Source organism: Gouania willdenowi, chromosome 12 (genome assembly GCF_900634775.1).
Source record: "Gouania willdenowi chromosome 12, fGouWil2.1, whole genome shotgun sequence".
In the NCBI taxonomy this organism is placed as follows: Eukaryota; Metazoa; Chordata; class Actinopteri; order Blenniiformes; family Gobiesocidae; genus Gouania; species Gouania willdenowi.
The window spans coordinates 27,746,823-27,773,027 of NC_041055.1; the positions used below are offsets into that span (position 1 = coordinate 27,746,823).

General features: G+C 36.9%; 1 protein-coding gene across 1 annotated transcript; it reads left to right on the forward strand.

The window, feature by feature from the left end:
- The first annotated feature begins 641 nt into the window (after positions 1-641).
- On the forward strand, positions 642-25,958 carry thbs4b (thrombospondin 4b). Its single transcript, XM_028462462.1, has 22 exons — positions 642-896; positions 5,050-5,247; positions 6,873-7,123; positions 7,242-7,344; positions 8,243-8,325; positions 8,413-8,464; positions 8,563-8,714; positions 10,593-10,730; positions 13,085-13,162; positions 13,257-13,409; positions 13,495-13,599; positions 13,677-13,784; positions 15,329-15,488; positions 18,439-18,557; positions 19,401-19,453; positions 19,537-19,730; positions 22,541-22,719; positions 22,923-22,971; positions 23,126-23,322; positions 23,404-23,576; positions 25,315-25,454; positions 25,741-25,958. Exons 1-22 carry the CDS (start codon positions 785-787, stop codon positions 25,797-25,799), a joined length of 2,856 nt encoding a protein of 951 aa, XP_028318263.1. The 5' UTR covers positions 642-784; the 3' UTR covers positions 25,800-25,958.
- The last annotated feature ends 247 nt before the right edge of the window (positions 25,959-26,205 follow it).

The window sequence follows — 26,205 nt, forward strand, 5'->3', positions numbered from 1 at the left end:
GGCTGAGCGATATATCGGGAATTAAGATATTTTGACTTTTCTATTTTGGCGACATAGGAAATCGCCAATATCGATATACATATTTTTTATCGCTTATTTTGTTTAAAAATACTCACTGCTTTCACTACTTCTCAGAACATCATGTAACCAGCCACACTACAGAACTCACTCACACATGCTGTCCCTTATAGGAGAAAAAGCCAAAAGTGGCACAAATTGTGCAGCTGTTTGTTAATAAATGTGCAAATTTAACCTTGAATTGTCCTTCTGGTCAGAATTCATTTGAATTAAAAATAAAGATTTATATCGTACATCGGAATATCGCCATTTTATGGAAAAAATATAGAGATATGAGTTTTGGTCAATATCACCCAGCCCTAGTGGGGAGGTGTTTTACCTCAATTCAGACATGCATTGTTTGTTTGGCTAAGCAGTTGGAAAATGAAAACAAGATGTCTAATTGCTGTAATGTAGCGTTTATAGTTTGCCTATCTCCATCAAGCGCTAATCACGTAATCTTGTGGTGGGGGGGGGGGGGGGGGTTAGTAGCAGCCAGAAGGAGCCAATGCAAAGAGTTTCTCCAGGTCACTCCTTTCGATGCGTGGGGCCGTCTGAGGAGGCTCTTAAAGGCAGGTTGTGGCCCTAATGCTCCTCCTTCGATCCCTTCCTAACATTCACACACACAACTTCAGACCCACTTCCCAAAAAACAGCCATAACAGATTCTTTTGGGCTTAACATGACAGGTTCGTGTTAGCGTTCATAAAAGAAAAACAAGGACACGGATGAAAGCTCCAAGGGCAGATTTTGGGCAAAAGATGGAAGTGTGGACACTCGTGGTTCTTATTTCACAGCTGCTGTTAAAACTCTGCTCACGAGTAGAGGCTCAGGCTTTGGGTGAGTGTCGTTCAAAGTGTTTTATTACCATTTATTCCAAATGTGATTAAAATCCCAATGCATTAGTAATGATATAAGAGATTATTTTAGCTGATGATGAAAAGCCGAATGATAACACACACACACACACTAACACACAGACAGAAAAAGAAAGATATCTTTCATTCTCCTAATGTGCTGCTTTCTCTGATATTCTGCCTGTGATGTAATCCTTCATTTTTATTATCTGCCAAAAAGATCTAATGTCTCCAGGAGTGAGGGCTTTTTTTCTTAAACAAAGTATGTATGGGTTTAATGCATAATGGAAGAAGCAGACACAGTGAATGAGAATATCATAGCAGACCCAAAAAAACACAAAGGATTAGGCACAGTGTGTGAAACTCACTGAGGTATGAATACATTGAATAAATATTCCTTTCAGTTGAAGGAAAAAAAGGGATGAAACACAGGGATAGTTCTTTGTATCCATCTATTTCTGTGTGTCTGGAAGAAAAGAAAAAGATAAAAGCTGGCAAAATGTAGATTTTGAAGTTTACTTTCTTGCTGAAGTAAAGTCAGCCTGTCCGTGTAGTTTGATGGGCCTGATTACTGCGGGAGGTGCTCGACTTTAAATCCAAAATTAAAGCCTCAGCCTGGTCGCACACATGGGAATAATCAGCAATCAACCCTCTCCCTCACTGCTTCCCAACCACACGCACATTTGTTCAAGGTCACGCTTTAAACAAACGAGAAATAGGGGTGTTTCGAATTTATCAGCGTCTTTCAAAACAGCACCAGAGGATGGATGGCATGGCTTTCAACCCCCCCCCCCTTCCCCCCCAATCTTTTAGCAAAAGGCACCTTATGTTATCTATAAAACAAGTCTAGATTAATAGAGTTCATCATTTATCATTCCCTCTGACAAATGGCTCGTTGGCTGCATGAGTGGAATTCACTGCGACTCTCTTAAAGATGAGATTAAAATGGATTTTAAAGGCAGAACAGCCATCATACCATGTCACGATTACAAGCATTATTGATCAATTTGACAAATAAGGGTCTTAGTGATGACTTCACTTAGAGAGTCACTATCTGCTAAGTGCAAAGACAGGAAATAAATGGCATTAACTGTATCACTCTGTGATGCCTATTGAAAACCACAGAAACAATGATGTCTACATGTTTAGTCTCATAATCACCTAATCTCTTCTTTTGGGTGAGATACCAAAATGACTCTTTGTCAGGCAACTAACAGCAATTCCTCACAAAAATAATGTGATTAAATAACAATTATTATAATGATAATCCCATCCCATTTTATGTGCCACCCCATGAATCTGATTGACCACCCAAAGATTCTCATTAGCCACATGAACATGATTTTATTGGCCACCCCATCTGATTAACCACCCAAAGAATCTCACTGACCACCCCAATAATCTCATTGGCCACCTCAAGAATCTCATTTACCACCCAAAGAATCTCATTGGCCACACCAAGAATCTCATCACTCAAAGAATCTCATTGACCACCTCAAGAATCTCATTTACCACCTAAAGAATCTCATTGACCACCAGGGGCCACTCCTAGCACAGACCCAGCTCTGATTTGTAGTTGGTTGAGTCCATCAACCTGGTAGCAACTGAATAGTAACATGGGAGGCATGACCGCTCAACTGGGCCATCACTGTGAGATGTTGAGCAAGTCCCTTAACCCTAACTGCTCCCTGGGCGCTATACCGTGGCAGCCCATTGCTCTTCAGGGATGGGTCAAATTTCATGTATGTAGCTCTACATTGACCCTTGCTTATCCTTATCCTTATTCTATGCCTATGAAAGTTGGTGATGCGCAAGAATCCAAATAATCCGACTCAGCAAATAGCAAAAATCAATTGTAATAGCCGCCGTTCAACTCGTAGAGGAACTAAATACGCAAAATTGTGTGTCGAAGTGTCCTTAGGCAAAACACTGAACCCTAAATTGCTCCCAGTGGTTGACCAGTGCCTTGCATGGCAGCTCAGTACCATTGGTGTGAGAATGGCTGAATGAGCTGATATTGTAAAGGGCTTTGTGACTACTTCAGTAAATCAAGTCCATTCATCTAAATTAAAAAAAAAGTTTAACTAAAATGTTAAAAGTTGGACAAGGATCCTTCAACAGCACTACATAATGACCAAATACATTAGATTCAGAAGAAAAAAGTGGGTTCATGGTTTGGTATTTCTTTCTGTTTTCTTTAAAAAGCAACTAAAGTCATTTGTTACTTTAGATCAGACCTCTAAATTGGGAGGAGCAGTACTTCATAGTGCTTGGCTATGTTTTCAGCTTTTTGAGCATTTTGTCTTTGCCTTTTTTAGGTTTCATCACCGAATAATTCTACAATTCATTGTCTGCCAACGAGAGCTGAGTAAAAAAAAATCAATCTCATTGGATTTTTACAAATCAATTCATAGGTGCTAAAATCTTTTTTTTTCCTTACACTAACCCCAGTAGTCTCGCACTATAGTGTGGTGTTGGCAAACAAAGATCTGCTGGATAAGCTGCCCCAACTTAAGTCAGAAATGTGGAACCATCTTATTAATATCCAAGTAAAATTTTAAAAATCAACAATGAATCAAAATCGAATCATGATTAATCGATTCAAAACCTTAATAATCAAAATCGAATCGATTCAGGGAATTGGCCATGATACTCAGCCCTACTGCCAATAGTAACCAATTTCAGTTTACATACAACAGCTTCTCAAATGGGCTCCTAAAATGACTATAAAAAGTCATCTCATCATTATTTTGGGAAACTTAAACTTTAGAGTTTAAGTGTGAAACTTCAGCACAAAATAAAATACACAACAGCATTTGGCAAACTTTGTCTCAATCTCACTGTGACAAATGTTTTGGTGGAGTTAGATAAGGGATTATTAATCTTTGGTTTTCAGATCAACTAGTTTATGACACAGGGTGTTAATAAGGAGGTGCAGAGAAACCCATCTCAGGGTCCTGTTGGCCTTCTAGACCACACGTGTCAAACACAAGGCCAAATCCGATCCTTTAGAGGATCCAATTCTGCTCGCAGCAGAAAACAAACAAGTCAGAAAAACCATGAATCATTGTGTAAATTACCAACTAAATCAGATATCTCCAGATGAATACCAAAATTCAAAGAAACTCCATAAAAATGGGTCACAAAATCAAATAACATGAAAGTGAAGATCCTGTAGAGACTGATATCTGTCACTTATTGCTTTGACATTATCAATGCTGTATATATTTTATCATTAATTTATAAGTGGAAGTGCAAACTAGAGTACAATAATGATTACATAACTTATTTCCCACCTAAAATCTGCGACCCACTTAAGATAAACTGCTCTGTAACACTAAAATGAGTTTGACATCCCTAGTACATTTGTGTATATGTCTTTGACAGCATGAAGCATGTGTATAAACTCAGCTTTGTTTTTGGTGTTTTGACTCTCAGATTATTATCCTGATGATGATAAATTAAAACATAAACTGTCTAGAAATTGGGGTGAAACTTCACTTAAAAGCAGAGATTTTTGGTGGCTTAACCTCATTTCAGTGCTCATTCATGGGGAGCTACAATGTTGAGCCTGATGAAACAAGAGGGACCACAGACAGAGAAAAGAGACATTAAAGAAACAAAAAGCGATCTCATCTTGGGCAATCTTGGCTAAAAACAGCCCTTCTCTGCTAGCATTTGGGACCAATCTTTCTGGCTCACGGCAGAGGGTAACTGCACGATACTTGAGGAATACTTGTGCATTCATGATGTGTTCAGATGGAGCGCTGAGCTACACATTCCCTGCACATCCTCCTGTGAATCGCAGCTCCCAAGTCACTTTATTATAGTGATACTTAAGGAGCGTGCCGCTTCCTTTCCAGAAGCAGGCTGTTAGTTGATTCAATGTGTCGGAATACTGACAAGCACATTTTAGCTCAGATTTAATGAGAGTATGTACGCAAAACAGGCCTTTGATTCACTCAGAAACTCTTCAACGCTGCCAAGTGAGTGACTCAGGGCTTGGCAAGGCCAACATCCTCTGGGTCAACATCATCATCGTCATAATTATTTTCCTATTTCTTGATGTATTTCCTCTGGGAAATACCGGTACGTCAATAAATACTCATAACACCTCTCTCTCTCTCTCTCAACAGTATACAATCTGCTAACATCACCTGATTGCCTCCCAGACCTGCTGCAGGGGGGTCTGGCTGAACAAGGGGTGAATGAAGCTTTCATCCTCACCACCTTCAAGTTGCAACCCAAAACTGGAACCACGCTGTTTAGCCTGTACAACCCCCGGGACAACAGCAAGTACTTTGAATTTACCGTGATGGGGAAACTCAACAGAGGTACGACATGAAAGAGGCTCTTCAAAGCCAATCCGGTCCATAATGTTTACATATTTGAACTGTTGCTTAAGTATCCCAAATAAATCTGGTAGTTCCACGCAGCATGTTTTCAGCACATTGTTTTGTTTTTAAACCTCACATCTCTGACCAATCTGGCCTCTCATCACAGCTTTTCATTAACTGGTGAATATAATAAAGTACTCAGATATTGTCCTGTGTTTCTGACTCAAGCCAAAGTGAAACCAGATTTAACTTAATCATAATTCACTAGTAGAGATCTTTTTTTCTCTACTAAACTTAAAGAGCCGAAACAAAATAATGGCATGTTGTCTCTAAAGTAGTTTGAAATGTCTAATTTTAGAAAGATAATCTGTGGATTAGAGTGGAATGTGGTATTTCAGTCCTAGCATTAAAGACGCTACCTCTGCCAAGGACGGAATGTACTAACTGGTGTTTATTGATTTGTTTGTTTGTTAGCAGCTCCATTCTTTTGTTCTTTATTGTTTGTCCCAAACTTCACAACAAAACAAAACAAATACATGTGTTCTAATCACTATACAACAAGAAACAAACAAGAAATAAATTGAACACAAATTGTACAAATGTATTCTTCAGTTTGAGAAGTGGCCGGGTGAAGCAAAAGCTTATCTAGTCCTGAGTCCTGACCCTCCTTACTATCAGTGACCAACTCTCAACATAAAATGGTCAACTCATGTCCATTCCAGCCAAATGCATTCTAACATACAGTAAACAATATTGTAACACACACACAAATAATAATAAGATAGGGATCTCCTTACTTGGTATGTTCGTATGAATCAATTACAATAGTTTTGTTTTTAATTATGTATGTAATTTGTAATGTTTTTTAAATATCACTGAGTTTTTACAAGACTTTAAACCATAATCACGTTTGTTCCGTAATTTTATACAACAAACAGAAGTGCACAAGGTTTTTGAAGTTGAGTGGACTTGTAACCATTGTCTCTTACTTTGAACAGCTTTTGTAGATTATTTGGTAATTCCGTAGAGCACAGCTTTAAGAATTAATAACACCGATTAAAAAGGAACTAAATCGAAAGATTTTACATCAAGAACTTTCAAATAAATTTTGACAAAATTTTAACCAAAGGTGGACCTTACGCCATGGAAGACTCCATAAATATTTGGCGAGTATCTGGATCAATACTGATTTTAGATCATTCAAAGAATCTCTATCTCATCACTGGTTAAATTTAAAAAACTATCTCGATTTGTAATTGACCGATCTTTATGGAGTTTGACTCAGTTGTGTCGAGTTGGTTCGTCAATTACTCCACCGAGTTTCTTTTGAATCAGAACTGGATTGCATATTTTATTTCTATCTTTTGGATGTACTGTTTTGTTAATCATGGGGATAGAAATGTCTTACAAGCCTTTAAAGTGTGATTGATCACGGTATCATCATTAGGATCATTGATCCATAAAACTGCCAATATCTGGCAAAAAGGAAATCAGCAACATTTTTGTAGATGCTCACCTACTGATTGAATTATGGTCAAAATGCTGCTGACCTTCAAACTTCCTTATCATGACACTGCAGCAGATTTGTGTGTTTTCTGAGTTCCTGTCTTTCCCCTCCAAAGCTGTGCTACGGTACCAACGTACTGACAAGAGAATGAGCTCAGTTACCTTCAACAACCTGGTGCTGGCAGACGGCCAACCACACCGCCTGTTGTTTCACCTGAAGGGGCTGCAGGGCCAGGGGCCAGCCGGGGTGGAGCTGCATCTGGACTGCAGGATGGTGGAGACGGTCAGAGATCTCCCCGCCGCCTTCCAGGGTTTGCCAGCAGGTTACGGTACCGTGGATCTGAAGACCATGCAAGCCAGAGATCAGGTGAGCCTTCACTTACAATATATCCATACAACAGTGACAATCCTATACTTCCTCTCCCGGGTTACAATGACTCTATGAGTATTCAAATGGTAAACTTTGACTGGCTTCATTTCAACAGGAGACTTTAGATGAGCTGCAGCTGGTGGTTGGAGATTCATTTGAGAACGTTGCAACTTTGCAGAACTGTCATTTCCAGCAAAGAGATTCTGTCCAAACTTTGGGTAAAGCTTCTTTTTCTTTCTTTTTTAAACATCTAGAGATGACTGATCTTCTCACACATTTATTGCCTTGAGCACAGGTGTAAATAGTACTGATATATCCTACTCAAGTAGAATGTCTGTTACTTGATTGAAATTGTACAAGTAAGCCATACATCAAATACTCAAGTACAAGTAAAAAGTAGCACAATTAAATAGTACTCAAAGTAAAAGTTACTAGTTACTTTCATCCCCCCCCATGTTTATTGTTGGTAATAAATCTTTCCACGGTTTCCTTGCATACAGTAAACATCTCATGTATAAACTTAAAAAGGAAGAGACCAAACCTTTGTTTATTTTCCACAAAGGCATCTGTATAAGACAAAAAGTTTGTCAAAATGTACAAATCTTTTTAAACTAAAATAACACCAATAAATTCAATTCAAAATAAATAACTTCTGAGGCTCTAATTATAACTACATTTATGAACTCTAAAACTGAGAAAATAACCTCCGTTCAGTACGGTTTTGGTGCGGTGCATTACAATTTACGTGTAATCTGATTGTTCGGCTATGATGTGATGCATTTTGATTGTTTTCTGGTAATTTCATTTTTTAATAAAGTGTATAATAATTTACTCAGTAATGGTTGGGTGTAGAAATGCAACAAATTACTTTACTTCTTTTAAAATGAACTTGAGTTCAAGAAAGATTGCTGATTTGATTTAGAAATGTACTCAAAAAAGTTGAAGTACCCATAAAAGCAACTCAATTACAATAATGTGAGTACATGTAATCTATTACTTTCACCTCTGGCCTTGAGAAATCAAAAGTTTGTGTTAATTTGGCGCAGGACGAACAATAATAGGTTGTCCCCCCCACTTCTGTTTAACTTCAATAAAACAACCGTCTCTTTCTCTCAGGCGTCAACACAAAGCAGCTGTCCAATCAAATGCTAGACTTAACAAAGGTGATAAACGAGCTCAAAGACGTTCTCATTCAGCAGGTAACGATTCCTCCGAGGCCAATTCATCCATTATTCCTCAACCCTGACCTCCCGCATATAAACATGTCACTGTTTGACCTTCTCCAGGTTAAAGAAACGTCCTTTCTCAGAAACACCATCTCAGAATGTCAAGCCTGCGGTAAGACGAACCCCCAATACCAGCAACTCAGCGTCACAACACTTTATTACTCAAAAAGCAAAAAAATTCAATGGAAAAATATTGTCTTTTATGTAAAGGTCTAGGTGGTGCCGAGGTGATAAAACCAAGGTGTGGTCCGGGTGTTTGTTTCCGTGAAGGCATGTGCATAGAGACACTGGATGGAGTAGAATGTGGACCCTGTCCTGATGGATACACAGGGGATGGCTTCAACTGTGATGATGTGGATGAGGTAAAATAAAAATAAAAACATGTAGGTCAAAAGTCATATCTCAAAAGGGCCTTATATGGGGGAAATACCCCTCACCAAGGTAGAACTAAACACAACTGTATTTTTCTCAAAGTATGATACATAAGAAGTCAGAAAATGATTATTGTGGTCACTGGAATTGGTGCCAGGAGTGTTTTGAGCACATTTTAATGATATACACTGTGGAAGATTTTTGCAATTTATCGAAAACACATAATTGTCAAATAAAATTGAAACATGTCAGGAGATCAAAAAAGTATATTTTCAGAAAATAAGTTGTCTGAATAAATGAAAGTGCAACATATTATTCAAAAAGATGATAAAATTAACGTCAACGACAGATCAAAGCCATCAGCAGATGCCTCTGAAGAAGTCTGACAGTTGACAGTCAAAAAATGTCAGGAAATCAAAGTACATTTTCTGAGAAAATGTCTGAATAAATGAAACCTTAACATATTTCTTAAACTTTGCCCACCTATGTAGGCTACCATAATGTTGCATCCACCTCTACCACAGTCAATCTAATAAAAAGATATCCAAATCAAGCTGATTTGATGATTGGAGAAGAACATTATTAGGTCTGTTGTCAGTACCAGAAAAAATAGATACATACCCCACCCCATGATAGAACAAAACACAACTGTATTTTTCTCGAAGTATTATATAAGAAGTCAGAAAATTATTTTTGCCCCCCCGCAAAATTGCATCGTCAATATACATGGCAAAGTATTATTTGAGGTGTTAAAATCATCCAAGTCCATTCCCCAAGCTCATGAAATAATACTTTCGGCAAGAAGAAACAATAATTGGGTGAATACAATTCCCTAATAAACATTACCCCTTAATTTACCAACAAAATTAACCAAAGTTAAGAAGTGTGTTAAGGTTTCATTTATTTATTATTAATTTTTTCAGGAAATTGACTTTGATCTCCTGACATGTTCCGACTGTCAACTGCCAGTCTTCTTCAGAGGCATCTGCTTATCACTTTAATATGTCCTTGACTTTCGTGTAATAATTCCAGCAAGTTCATTTTGTCATCTTTTGGAAGAATATGTTGAGGTTTTATTTATTCAGATAACTTATTTTCAGGAAATTCACTTTGATCTCCTGACATGTTTCGACTGTCAACTGCCAGTCTTCTCCAGAGGCGTCTGCTGATCGTTTTGATGTGCCTTTGACTTCTGCGTAGTAAATTCATCAAATTAATTTTGTCTTCTTTTTGAAAAATCATGGAAGTTTTCATTTATTACAGACTTTTTTCAACTTTTTTTTAGGAAATTTACTTTGATCTCCTAACATCAAGATCAAAGTAAATTTTCTAGGTCTGCTCCTAGAGCCCTTCTTGCTCGCTGAGTGAGAAGGGATTGCTTATTGAATGATGCTGCAGGTAGTCCTGTCTACTTATAGTAGACAGGACTACCTGCGGCGGATGAATACTTATCACCAGCCAATCAGGATTGGTGTGATGAGATAGGGCTTCTGAGATATGACGTGGAGGCGTATATCCCATAGTGAGACATCTCACTCATATTTCTCAGAGAACCGGGGTTATGTAAATAACCTACAGTTTTTGGGATGAATGAGTACAAGGCCATTGGACATGTATTTGAGCACTTGTGTCAGTAATGGTAGTGTAAGTTGAAAAGGCGAAAGTGGAAGTTAAATTATGGCTTTTTGGCACAATAACTGATATAAATCAAATAATCTACATATCAAAGTGGTCTCCCTTAAACAATTTCATCACTGTATCCCTTATTTTGTATTTTCAATGTTGTCCTCACACCTGAAGGCTTTTCAGGAGAATCCTGAGAGTTAAAAACAGCTTCTTTAAAGCTTCTGTTATTTTTTCTTCTGCAGTGTCAGTTCAATCCCTGCTTCCCTGGAGTCAAGTGCGTAAACACTGCACCGGGTTTCCGCTGTGAGGCTTGTCCTCTGGGATACTCTGGCCTGCCGATAGAGGGCGTGGGCGTTTTGTTCGCTCAGACCAACAAACAGGTAAAAGTGTTTGAATGAACCAGGAATGAATGATGAAATCAAAGTGTGTGAATCCAAGTATTACTTTGTATAATCATAGTGTACAATTGATAATGTACAATTGATAATGTACAATTGATAATGTACAATTGATAATGTACAATTGATAATGTACAATTGATCATGAGTATAAAATAATGGTAACCAACCAATAAGGCTTAGAATGCACTTGTGCAATTTGTTTTTCCAGCAGAATTAATAAGAACAACTTAGCATGTTGATTTTAATCATGATTTGTTAATCTTTTGCCAGGAATACAATTAGTTTCCCCTTTGTCTACATGTAGGAAGAGAGTATCGATTAAATACATTGATTTAGTTTCCTTGTATTTGAGGTAGATAATGTTGTTTTAAAAATGCATATAACTTTCTCCTTCATTACCTTAAAGTTAAGTCTGTAAACTAAAGTTAAATCAAATTACTAGATTAAATCTGAGCTCACCGACACATAATATAAGACCTTTTAAAACCTGACATCTTAGAAACACTACCACTAAAGGTGGGAGGGTCTTTGCCTCAAGAAAAACCTTAGAGTGACCAATTAGAAACCAGATCCAGATTCTGATGAAATCAAACTCCATTTGACCAACCCTCCACAACAACACGAGGAATGATGTAATTTAGATGTAATTCAGACAGATACATCAACCAAATGGTTTGTAATGAATACCTAAATTACATTTACCAGGACAAACAACAGATTTCAATCTCACTTGTATCATATTTGTGGGGTGGGAACCTCAGCGCCTTCTTATGATAAACTGGTGGATATTGTATTATCAGATGAAGATGACCAAGGATACAAACCAAAACTAAAACACTGTCCAGGGTTGGGGTCAATTACATTTTTCGATTACAATTACACCTTCAATTATCCATGCTCAATTACAACTCAGTTACAATTATGACCAGCAATTTTTTCCAATTACAATTAAAATTTCAATTATTATTTTTCCCCTGACAATCAATTACAATTAAGTTTTCAATTACTAAAGTTCAATTGCAATTAATCACAATTACTAAGCTTGAAATAAATAACACAATAGAGCTTAACCTTCCTCTTGTGTTAGCATTCTGTTAGCATCTTATGTCTTAAATCAGCTGTAAAATACACTAAACAATATTATCCATCATCTAATTTGTTTGTTTTTTTTATCTCTTGGTTAACTTGTTAGGCTTCCCAATCAATGAAAATATTGGTATTAATATTTTTTGGGAAATTATATTTTTTTAAAAGATAAAATGACCCTGAAGAGAAGTGATAGTGGGGAAAGATTATATGAAATGTATTTTAATAACTACGTATTTGTAAGACATAACTGTAACATGGTTTACCAGGTTTGTGTTTAATGAAATAGTAATTGACATTTTTTTTATCATGACAATTACACAATTATAATGTCAATTATCTGAACAAAGTTACAATTCAATTCTGATTATAATTATGTCATACTCGTAATTAATTATCACTTACACCATTACAATTATAATGGACCCCAACCCTGACACTGACCGACTGAGTGAGCACATTTTAAACACTTGTGTATTTCCATCAAAACAAGCTGAACTAAGTGTTTGATGCAACAATCCAAAAAAATAATTTTTTTAACCAAACAGTATTCTTTCCCCCATTGAGTTATATGTCGTACTATACTTGACTTGCTTCAAACTTCAACTTAGTCACCAATCATCCTAATACAAACCATTTACAAATGCCTGTCTTTTTTATAGTTTTTTTACACTCATGGGACCATTTGCTGTTCTACAAAGTTTCATTGTTATTAGCAAATGGTTAACAAACTATTAATAATGGAGGTGTAAAGTGTGAGCAATACATAATTTTAGTATTAGTAATTAACTTATATATGTTATTGGGACATTATTCTAAAGTTGCAACTATTCCTCATTAACTAGCTGTTAGTAAATGAGGAATAGTTGCAACTTTAGAATAACGTCCCAATAATGTATATAAAGTTTTAACTGACACAAGTCATTAGTAATTAGTTTACTAATGGCTAATTCATGATCTATTACTAATTTATAAAGTATAGTTGTAAATCATTAACATACAGTTAACATGTAATTTATAAATTGTTAACTAACAGCTTGTAAGTTATCTATTAACTATCTACAAGGCACAGTTATAAATCCTTAACAAACTGTTAGCAAATACTCAACAAGCAATTTACAACTCATTAACTAACAGTTTATTAATGATCTAATAACTACTTATAACGGATAGTTATTATAAAGTGTTACCGGGGAAGCTAATGAGGATCCAAATAACAAATATCTGTGTGCTTTGGTTCAATTCAGGTCTGCGATGACGTCGACGAATGCAAAGGTCCCAACAATGGTGGCTGTGCTGAAAACTCAATTTGTCACAACTCAGCGGTAAGACGGATGTAATAAATACCTGTCTAATAGCTACACTGCTGCTACAGGTGGGGCTTATTTCATTTAGGGACTGTTTTAAACCTGTTGCCAGGGTTCCTACCACTGCGGCAGCTGTAAGACAGGCTTCACAGGAGACCAAGTGAAGGGCTGTAAGCCTGCCATCAGCTGTGGGAACAGCCTGACCAACCCCTGTGATGTCAACGCACTGTGCAATCTAGAAAGAGATGGGACCATCACATGTCAGGTAGGGGTTCACACCATAAATTGAAACTGATATATAGTAGTTCCTTAAATGTTTTCTAAAAGTAAAGCTTTGTTTTCTATGTCAGTGTGGAATTGGCTGGGCTGGAAACGGATACCTGTGTGGCAAAGACACGGATATTGATGGATATCCTGATGACAAACTCAAATGCAAGGATCCGATATGTAAAAAGGTGAAAATAAATACATAAATAAAAAAAGCTATCTTACTATGGTAGACAGTGCGGTATATCTAACCTACTCTTCACAGGACAACTGTATATACGTTCCTAACTCTGGTCAAGAGGACGCTGACAGGGACGGTCAGGGAGACGCTTGTGATGATGATGCCGATGGTGATGGGATATCAAATGAGCAGGTGGGTAGATATAGGAACACTGTGTTGTTAAGTTAATAGTCAGAACTTCTGCCCACTCCCAGAGTGAAGAACTCAGACCAGTCTGTGTGGAGTTTGCATGTTCTTCCCATGCTTGAATGTGTTTTTACTGGATACGTACTGTAGATTTATACGTAGGCCAGTTTTTTATCCCTACAACCCCTAAACAGAAACAAAAAGTTACTATTTACATTTTTACTGATATTACAGTTGTGTAATTACACTGGTCACAGTAACATTGTTTGGTATGTTCTCCATTTGATTTTGCTAAGTTAGGTGGAGTTCCCATGTAAAAGTGAACACTGACCAAATATGTCAGCTGATTAGCTGTTCATAAATTTCCTACACTATTAACTAGGAATGTAACGACATTTAAAAATGGCAAAATACAATTCAAAGGTGCACGAAATAAAATCAAGTAAAAGAAAAATTTCATGAACGCAATGACATTTGATCCTCTTCCTTACCGTAGTAGCTTACACACTGCAGTGTTTACAAGATGGAAGACAATGTTGCGATAGTAAACTTTAATGTTTTTTTTAAACAGATTGGATTGGTATTTCGTATCGTATCGGGAGCGCAAATCGTATTTTGTATCGTGAGTTGATTATTTCGTTACACCCCTACTACCTTAACAATTTAAATCTCATTTGTGGTGTAGTGTGGTTTGTCTGATTAGTGTGTAAATACTAGTGTTATGTGATAATGCAGTGTGCATCAGCAGCAGAATCTGGTTTCAGTCTGTCAGCACTCGTTTCTCAGAAACACTATTTACTACATCACAACGGTACTTGGTCCGCGTTATAAAGATCATTACTTACTGGAATTAAACCAGTGTGCACAAAAAATGATGCACACTGCAATCAAAGCACACATAGACTTTAATGCACTTTGTGTTTTAATAAGAACATATTTAATTTGACTCTCTTTCAGTAGCTCAGTCAATTATCAGCCGGTACATGATTATTTAATGTATGAGTGGGGTCAAGTTTTATATTGTGCAGTGTTGGAATGTCTGTGCGATTTTTAATTGATGTATTCTTTGAAGTATTAATATCAAGCAAATTAGTAAACATTCAGAGCCATAAATGCAATGGGACTAATTTCATTTCATTTATTATTATTTTTTTTTTTTTTTTCGAGCAGGGACAAGAAAACAAAAAGGACAAGAAAACTCAACAGAGAAAAACAATCAGAGTTGTTCAAAATAATATATTAGATCCATGTACTCTTACAATTGCAATAATATGTCTGCTAAAAATGGAGTTCATTTATTTTATTTCGGTGTTTCAGTTTTTGGCCTTGGTTTTCTCATTTCGGTTTTGGACAAGATTTTTATTTCGATGAATCTTTAGTTATGACGTCCGTGCACAGTGGAAAGTCTGACCAAAAATTACCAAATGACACCAACAAAAGGATGCAGCTTTCTCGTTCTGCCTTACATTTTGCATTGTTAAAATAATGACGAATGTCTCGAGGAAGCAGATGTGTTGAGGTGTTCATTCAACAACTCTGTGTTGTTTCAGGACAACTGTTGGTTAAAGCCCAACGTGGACCAAAGAAACAGCGATAAGGACGGCCACGGTGATGCCTGTGATAACTGCCGCATGGTGGAGAACCCCAGCCAGAGGGACACTGACGGTGATGGCAAAGGGGATGCCTGCGATGATGACATGGACAACGATGGTATGGCTTTAAATGAAATCCCAAACAGTCCCAAACAGTGATACTTTGGTTATATAACTAGTGCCACTCAAGGCACTGCAGCAGGTTATGGCTTCTTCTGCTCGCTCTCCTGAGTGTGTTCAGCCACCTCTCACAGGAAATTATATAAGAGCTGCAGTCATCAATCTTTTTAGATTGTGCTGTTTAAATTTAATACTGTGTAGTAGTGTGAAAGATTTTTATGAACTAGTTGAAGCTTAATTAACAGCTTTTCCAACAGCATTTTTTATTTATTAATTTTTTTAAAGGAAAAGCCAATATCTGTCTGACCCATGAGCAAACCCAAGCTTTGATCATTCACCGACATGATTACAACTCCACAATCCCCACAGGACAGAAAAGTGTTTTTTTTTTCTCTTTCATATCTGCTTCTTGACCTTTATTGATTCATCGTGCTTTCTGCTGCTGCCTCCAAGTGATTAATAAAAAATACCATCTGTGCACAGGCTGCCCTCGCCTGCACCGAAATGCAACAGTGCAACCTAGTGGCCACATAACAAAGGACAGGCCTGATTATATAATCGTGTGTCTTTCGGTCAGAGGTGGCCAAAGCATTAGTCTTCAGTACTCAAGTATAAGTATAAATACTTGAATAAAAAATTAATGGCATTGAAGTTGCTCCCTCACTCCAGTAACAGTAAAAAAGTACATGATTCTAAATGTACTTAAGTAAAAAAGTAAAACAAACACCCCTTCAATAATAAGACAGGGTATTTAAATCAGCAAATTGCATATTTTTTAAGAACTTGTAGAATACTGGCACATGGAAACAAGTTAAATCTGTTACCTTTGAACACCTGAAGAATTTAGCACTCATAATAAATACAAATTGTAAATAAAATGTCAAAAAAAAAAAACACACAATAGAATCATGTTTTCCAGGTTTCTGGAATGGAGACGTGCCCTTTTTGGTCTGAAAATGAGTCGTGCTGTGCTGAAAAGCCATTGACTAGCACAAGCTTCTCCTCCAGCTTTGTGGTTGTTGGTTTGCATATTTTTACTTTGTGATGTCATCTTTGAAGGTCTTAAAAGTAACAAACTATTTTTTTTTAAATGTAAGGAATAGAAAGTACAGATGTTTGTTTGAAAAAGTAAGGAGTAAAACTTAAAAGCCACCAAAAAAATAATACTCAAGTACAAATAGCAGAAAAACTACTTAACTCATTGGCTGCCAGCCATTTTCAGAACAGATACCCCTCACTGCCAGCCATTTTACAGCATTTTGACTGATTTTTAAAGACTCTCAGAATATTTTGTACCATGACTATGTATTTGTTCTACTGTAATCAGCAGCTGAATATAGGTAAGTTTCACACAAAATGCCTGTTTCTGAACAAAAAGCTGCGAAAACAGCTTTTTTCTGAAAGAAACCTGTCAGTGACTTTGAGGCTATTTTTTTTTTTTTTTTTTTTAGTACCACCTCAACATTGGTTTCCTTCTATAAAACAAAAAAAACAACACTGGGCTTTTTATAGCAAAATTATTATTATTTTGCCATCTGGGTCAGAGTTGTATGGTTCCCTTACCACATTTTGTCCTTCCTCCAAGTCTCCCCCACCCCAGTCTCCACATATGCAACTTCCTCCTACTCCTCGACATGCCGAGTCTCGCCGTTTGGCCTGGATTGTTGATCGTCTTCTCTCACGATCGCGACAATCGACTTAGGTCCACACATTCTCTGCTCAAGTGTGCACTGCTGTGAGCTTCACAGTCTTCTCTTGTAGCACCATTTTCTCCCTGGTCAACTCTTTTCCTCTCCCTCTGACCTCTGCTCATTAAGGCTAATCTCTCATCCAAAGGTGCACTACTGCCACCTATATGGCACCAGTTAGTCACTACATCATAGTACTAGGCTGATATTCATGCGAGACCTCCGTCACAGTGTCTCCTAGCAACCCTCAATGAAAAACACATCTGATGTACATATACGTCAATGGCAGTGAACGTTTGTATTTGAAATGACGTCAACGGCAGGTCAGTGAGTTAAGTACAGTAATGAAGTATTTGTATTTTGTTACTTGTCATCTCTGCTTTCTGTGATGAACGTAGAATTGGGTAAGAGAATGAGATGAAAGGGATTTATTAGGGATTTAACGATTCACTCAACTCCCCATACGATTTGATTCACGATACAATTCTCTCACGATTTATTTTACAAAATGGGACTGTAGACATATGACTGAAAAACATTCCTTTATTTTTTTTGGAAAAAAAACTAGAAAATACTGTATTATTTTCCTTTTATTTTTCATTGTCAAAAGACTCCCTTGGTAAACTATTCAAAACAATGCAATTTAACTAAAAATAAATCTTGAATGAAATATATAAAGGAATAATACAAATGAAGAAGAAGCATATTAATTAAAATTCTGGTTCTATAGTAAACAATGCAAAACTGCATAATAGTTATTTTTCTTTTTAAAAGTGCAACTGAAAATGTATTTTGTTCCTTAACAATAGAAGAAAAAAAAAACGTCATTGCACTGATTTACATCAGATATTTGTTTGGACCAGCAGAGGGCGCTGGTATCCCAGTGGTCAGTTGGCATGGAGAAATTCTTGCAGTGAAGAAGAGATGCTATGCTAGCAGACAGAGCTAACAGAAAAACGTAACTTTTACAGATATTCACGTAATATTACAGATATTCTTTCGGTGCTAAAGGAGTAAGGACAAGAGAAGGGATAAATATATAGCGCCCTCTGCTATTTAAAAAAAGTACTGCGATTCAATTTTCAAAGTATCAATGTCAATCGTGATACCTATGAATCGATTTTTAACTGCCTTACGATTAATCGTTACATCCCTAGGATTTATTATCATTTAATTTTCCAAAGACAATTTTTATATAACAGGAATGTTAATTAATGTTCTTCTTAACATGAGCCCACTAAGTCTATTATTTGGTTTCAGGTCTGAAAAACTTCCTGGACAACTGTCAACGTGTGCAAAACAGAGACCAGAGAGACCGGGATGGAGACGGAGTGGGAGACGCCTGTGACAGCTGCCCAGATATTCCCAATCCTAACCAGGTTATTCCCAGACACATACAGATGACAAGTGCAAAAGGAGCATATTCGGAGTTGGGATGAATAACAGACAATTTATTTCCAGTGGGTTTAGGAACTACTTCCTTAACCCACTGGAAATAAATTGTTTGTTATTCAGGCTTTTCACATTTCTTTAACATTTATATATATTAGGGTGGTCCATCAAAGCATGGGGGAAAAGTTCCAGATAACCTTGATTAGAACCCTGCATTTGGTTTTGGCATTCAGAAGAAGACTGAGAATACATTTGAAAGAAAGAGGAGATTCTCCCTGGAAATTGACTAATTACATATACATTATACACAACATTAAGGAAAATGAAGATTCAAAAATTCCACCAAGGCATTGTGATGCCCTTTATCAAGCAGATTATTAAGGGAAGCAGATCAGTGATTTTGTCTTTGAAACTCTGGATCTACCGCAAGCATTCTTAAGAATTCCTCCAGTAGAATCAACAAAGCCGCAGTGGTTGCTGGACTTTCTCATTCCTCATTCCTTGTAACATTTTTATGAAAGTTTCAGTTTGTTTTTGAAGAACAAAACCACAAATTATTCCAATATGCCTTTTTTTTAATTTGGCTGGCTATATTATAGTATGGAGCAATTTTCAAGTGTTTTACACAACCTCTAAATATTAATTAATTTGCATAAAATCTGGACCTGAATAATTGGGCCAGATATGGAACCAAATGCAAGGTTCTAATGTAAAAATAATGTAAAAACTTTTTTGGACCACCCAAATATATATAGCTCCAAATGTGTGTGTATATATATATTACAATGTGAAATGTTCAGCCACCTGAAATTGGTCTTCTCTTGTTTCAGTCTGATATTGATAATGATCTGGTCGGTGACTCATGTGACACAAACCAAGACAGGTGAGGACAAGGTTAACAATTAAATGTTATTAAGCTGCTACTTCCTGTCCACGTCTCACATCAACATGTCTCTTCCACTGCAGTGACGGTGATGGACATCAGGACACTAAGGACAATTGCCCGTTTGTGATAAATAGCTCCCAGCTGGACTCTGACAAAGACGGACAGGGCGACGAGTGCGACGATGATGACGACAACGATGGGATCCCAGACACAAAACCACCAGGTCCAGACAACTGCAGGCTGGTACCAAACCCAGACCAAGTTGATGATAACGGTGAGTCTCCCTTTCAGATATTCGCGCTTGGTATCAATGTTAATTTTTACAGCAAATTGAGATTTAGTCAAAATTCGGTCATCAGGACTATTTCAGATATAGCCTGAAATCATTTAGTCAACTAAATGACATTAAGATTTCAGTCAAATTTATATGTTATAATTCCAGCAACATTGTTTTTGTCTTCTTTTTGAATAATATCTTAAGATTTAATTTATTTAGACAACTGTTCCTCAGGAATTCCTCTATGATCTGCTGACATGTTTCGACCAGTCATCTACTGATCTCTTTGATGTTTCCTTTGATTGTTCCTTGGCTTGCTGGAATTATCATGCAGAAGTAGGCCTGGAAGTTAAAACAATAGCAATATGTACCGAGATAGATCTGTGATCAATATCAATAGAAAACTTTTGTGATAGAATTCAATGAACTCCGTTAGAAAAGAAAACAGAAACATACCTGACCCAGAATCACAAGGCATTCTGGGGGATGTAGGCAGAAAAAGGCGGCACATTTTAGTTTGATTAAACATTTAAAGTTTATATTTGCACATTGACCAGTTTGTTTATTTAATAGAGGTTCTTAAAAAAACGAATCAATAATTATCGATATCGACTGATATGAAGCACTTTCATTGGGATACATTTTCCAAGCATATCTCCCAGCACTACGCGGAAGTCAAAAAAATATCAAAGCGTTCAGCAGATGCCTCTTAAGAAGACTGGCAGTTGTCAGTCGAGATCAAAGTGGATTTCCTGAGGAACAGTTATCTGAATAAATGAAACCATAACATATTAAATCTGTTACAGATATAGTTGACAAAAATATGCAGTTAAGGCATTTTTGCTTGGATGTCAAGGAAACATCAAAGCTATCAGCAGATGCCTCTAACGAAGACTGGCAGTTGTCAGTCAAAACATGTCAGGAGATCAAAGTGGATTTCCTGAGGAACAGTTGTCTGAATAAATGAAACCATAACATATTGTTACAGATATAGTCGACTAAAACATACAGTTTAGGCATTTTTGCTGAAATTATTTTGTTTTTATTAGTTAACAAAAATATTTATATTATTTTGATATAGTTTTTGTTCCCGTGGATTTCTTTTTAAATTAGTCATAGTCGACAAAAAGTATGACAAATATTTTTTTGTGAAAAAAATTATACCTGCTTGGTATCCTGCAAGAACAACAGCTTGCAGTGAACATATACCTGATAAATTTAATTTAAACGTCTGGGTTTATTGTGAACTGTGACTGTGCAACATTTATCTGCATCCTTTGTTTTCCTTGAGTAGAGAAAGAGCCCGTTTTTCAAAAAGCGTAAGCATCTATTTTCTGTGACCTTGTTTGGCTATTTTATGACTCATCGTGGTGATCAGTCTCTCTCTTTAATGGGAGCCAAGTGTGAAGTGGGGGGAGGCAGTTGGAGTTCAGTGGTGCAGAGCAGACAGACACCTTCGGGCGGTCATTAAGATGTTTATTACAGTTTTATCTTCTGCTACCACCTAATGATGTGTTTTCAATACGTACTCCAATAATCAAAGAGAGAGAAAAGTGGCCTTGGACAATTTTTAAATGACTGTACATCTGCATGTAATCTCTGCTTGTGTGAAAAAATATTAAAGAAACCCAAACCCACGCACAATGATGGCATTTATCAAAATGAGACAATTAAAGCAATAATCACATTTTTAATACTAAGAAGCACAAATTTGTGACCTTTTCAGATTGCTGTTTCTAATTAGACTGCGAGGGATGGGGGGAAATATTGCACACTTTGATGATAAACAGCCTCACAATTATTCAGAGCAGCAGGATGCAGAACACGCTGAGCTTCATTAATTCAGCACATTTAAACACAGTTTACCAAACCTAAAAAGCCATTTGACTGCAGGCATCGTTTGGGGCAAAGCAGAGCTCGGAGTTCATGAACAAAAACTCTAGTTTAGTCCCGCTTTGGTCGCTATAAATCATTCTTTGACAAGGTGGGAAAAACAAAATAAAAGGTTGGTCATTACCTGCATCCACAGCTTGTTTATCTTCATCCCAAAGCAATTGGTCACTCTCTTTATCTCACTGTTTCCTACTCCTCGTCTGTCACTCCTTAGGTCACACGAGTCCAACTCAAGGCCCGGGGACCAAATCTGGCCCATTGTAGCATCCAGTTCTGGTCACAGGAAAAAATTTAACATGACCAAGAAAACATTAATCAGTGAGTAAATTACAAACTAATTCAAATGTAGATATCTCAGCCTCTCCAAGTACACAAATTCAATAAATCTCCCCAATATTGGCAAATATCTCATAATGGCAGTCATTTTTAATCGCAAACTGTTGAAAGACCTTAAAATGTTCCCAAAATATGGCAATTTTCCCCAAATTATTCCACAGATCTCCCCAAATGTGGTCATTTCCATGTAATAGTTCCAGCCTCTTACATGGAAGTCAAGTGAAACTTCAAGGTAACCAAAACTCCTCTGACGAAGACTGGCAGTTGACAGTAGAAACATGTCAGGAGATAAAAAAATTCCTGAAAAACTTTGTCTGAATAAACAACACCTTAACTTAACATACTGTTTAGAAAGAAGACAAACTTAATCTTGTAGGAGCTATTACACGGAAGTCAGGTGAAACTTCAAAGAAACCATCAAAGACAATCAGCAGAACTCCTCTGACAAACTGGCAATTGACAGTCAAAACATGTCGGGGGAAAAAAAATTCCTGAAAAACCTGAATAAACGAAACCTGAGATCAAATTGATCCAAATTTGGCCTCTGAACTAACTTGAGTTTGACACCCCTGCCTCAGGTGATGGCATTGGAGACATCTGCGAGTCGGACTTTGATCAGGACAAAGTGATTGATCGGATCGACAGCTGTCCTGAGAACGCAGAGATTACCTTGACTGACTTCAGGGCCTTTCAGACGGTGGTGTTGGACCCAGAGGGCGACGCCCAGATTGACCCCAACTGGGTTGTTTTGAACCAGGTGAACACATCTGTATCCAAGTCTCTCTGAAGACATTTATGAGCTCACTTTTTTTATATATATATATATATATATATATAGAAACACTAAATGTGATCATATATACAGTTTTCTGTTGTTTGGTAAACTACACAAAAGGGAATTTATCAAACATCTATCTAGTATTATATAACTCCTCATAATATTTTCATGTTTCCAAACAGGGAATGGAAATCGTTCAGACAATGAACAGCGACCCAGGACTTGCTGTGGGTAAGATATTAGCTGTGTTCATATTGCATATGACATATTTCCCAGTTCTGTGGAATCGGAAAGCCCACTATTGCTCATAGTCCGTATTCACAGGTGCACCGCGGAGGTGGGTGTGTCTCAACACATAACGTGCTGCTGCTTGTTTTGGTGTCAGGTTACACTGCTTTCAGTGGAGTGGACTTTGAGGGGACGTTCCATGTAAACACAGTCACTGACGACGACTACGCTGGCTTCATCTTTGGCTACCAGGACTCATCCTCGTTCTACGTGGTGATGTGGAAACAGACTGAACAGACGTACTGGCAGGCCACGCCTTTCAGGGCCGTGGCTGAGCCTGGTATTCAGCTGAAGGTGCAGGAACTGTCCCAGAATCACATTTAGAGGAAGTGTTTCTGTTTACTTTAGGAGTTTTTTTCAATCTCTGTCTGCCAGGCTGTGAAGTCTAAATCAGGCCCTGGGGAGCACCTGAGAAACTCACTGTGGCACACGGGAGACACCAACGATCAGGTGCGTCTGCTGTGGAAGGACCCCCGGAACGTTGGCTGGAAAGACAAAGTGTCCTACCGCTGGTACCTGCAGCACCGCCCACAGGTTGGATACATCAGGTATGAAAAACCATCATGCTTTCAAACATCGTTATGCACACATTTACGTATTTTCCTATTACATTCCGTGTAGCAGCGATTCTGCCACAGGGTTAGACTGAAGGTTGGAAAATGCATCCCCATAACTTCTGGCTGATAAGAGCAAGGAAACGGTTTTTATAGTTTTTTATAATTAGCTTTTGATCAGAATTAGTACATAAAGTAAAAGATGCACCATAGCGCAGAAATATTTATATGTGTATTTTATAGGGGTGTTGAAAAATCAATTTGGCGATATATCGCAATATTATGTCGAGCAATTCTCAACTCTAAATTCATCAACACCATTTTTTTTTTATTAAAAAAATAAATGAATTATTTCATTTATTTATTTTAAACTTTATTTAACCAGAAAAGTCTTTTCCACTACAGGAGACATTGTAACAGCACAAAGAAGTGCTGAAACCTGGGCATGTTGACCAGCTTGTGCTTTTTCAATAAAATCTAAAAAGAAAGAACTAACTTTCTGCATTTATTTGTTGTTCTATGCATATACCTCAGTTAAGTTGCACTAAAGTCATGTTGCATTAAAGTCAAAGTTGGTTAAAAAGCCACAGGCAGATTGTATGGTTTTTTTTTTTTTATTTTAAGTTGTTGGCACATGACATGTTAAAGCCAATGTTTTGTGTAAAATATGCCAATAAAATATATTTCATACATAATGTTCTGTGTACACATTTACAGACTACTTGTTTCTTAAGTCATATATAATAATTAAAAAAAATCGCAATAATCGCCTTATACATTAATATCGGGATATATTGTATCATATCATGACCTATGTATCGGGATATGAATTGTATCACCAGATGCCAGGCAATACACATCCCTAGTATTTTATTTTATTTTTTCTGAAAGTGAAAATATACAATACAGTTGTTTAAGATTGTGTTTTATTTTGAAAAGAATAATGATAATGAATAATGAATAATGAAACTTTTTAATAATATTTGTAATCAATAATTGTTTTGTTTATTTTTGTTTTTACACATTCCAGGCGACCCAACATGCATGGGGTCACGACCCCAAGGTTGAAAAACCCTGAGTTACATAAAGAAAAAGGCAAAACCCCAAGCCTGTAAATAGTTTGCTGATGTCATCATACACATCACATGACTTTTCACACAGTTAAAACGCAATCGGATTAACTGGGAAATGCTTCACTTTTTTAGCTTTTTTTTAAAAAATCTGAATGGAAATTATACATAATTTGTTTCAGTAAATTGTTTTTTACATGTACGTAATGATGTCTGCTCAGCCTACAAACTTAGCACACTCGAAAAAAAGAGGCTTTCTTTAACCCCTAAATAAAACAATCTACATTAATAATGCAAAACTAATAATGCTTTCCACACCACTTTCAAAACAAAAGACCTAATGTCAAGTTCTTAAGCCTATTAGCCTTTTATGGCAATAGGTGCTAATAGCTTTTCTATTAATTCAGGGATGGCCATCTATTAATGTGTGTGTGTGTGTATATATATATATATATATATTAATTAAGGCATTGTAAGTAAATATTCAAAGTGACCAACCTACAATTATGAGTTTAAACGTTCTATTGAAACTTTCAGACTCATATCGTTTCTGGATTTTCCCAACTGACTAGTCTAGATGGGTTACCTAAGTTTGAATTTGAAATGCGCCAATTTTCAGTTTTTTTGTTTTGTTTTTTGTGTGCGTGTGTGTGTGTGTTTAGGGCACGATTTTATGAAGGAACTGACCTGGTTGCAGACTCTGGTGTGACCATTGACACGACCATGAGAGGAGGTCGACTGGGGGTCTTCTGCTTCTCCCAAGAAAATATCATCTGGTCTAATTTGAGATACCGCTGCAATGGTAAAAAACAAAAAAAACTATAAATAATATGAAAGCATTTGCTTTTTTATGAGATAATCTTCGTATGTGACCTTTATTGCACTGATGTGTTGCTTTTTTCTTCCTGCTTTGGTGTCAGTTAACAGTTCATTTGTATTTGCATGTAAAACGGTTCTGTGTCCTCTATCGTGACTTTTTCCTAGTTTTATCTCCATCAGTATATTGCTTTATCTTAAGCTGTGTGGGAGAAATGACTTTGACTTCTTTAAATCAACCTCATTTAATACTTTGCTTTTCCCCTCCACAGACACCATTCCAGAGGATTTCCAGGAGTTCAGCACTCAGCATGGAGTCGACTCGCTCTAAAGTCAGGAATATGACTCCACATATGCAAATAATAGAGCACAAGTGTCAAACTCGTGGCTCAGGGACCAAATCCGGCCTTTTGGAGCATCTAATTCGGCCCACAGGAGATAGTAAAAATGTGTACATGAAACTCAACAATATTTGCAGGGGCTCACAATTTTCCCGGTGCTTATATTGCACGATTGCTCATGTTTTAATAATTAACAGTTGAAAAAACTCAAAATTCTGACAAAATCCTTCAATTTTCAACAAATTATGACATAATATTTCCCTTAATTTAATAGAAATTGGTCACAAAATCAAGGAAATTTAATGTGAATATCCTGTTGGGACTGGTATCTGTCACTTATTGCTTAGATATGGTTGGTTTCTTACATATTTTGTATTTTATGTATACGTAGAAGTG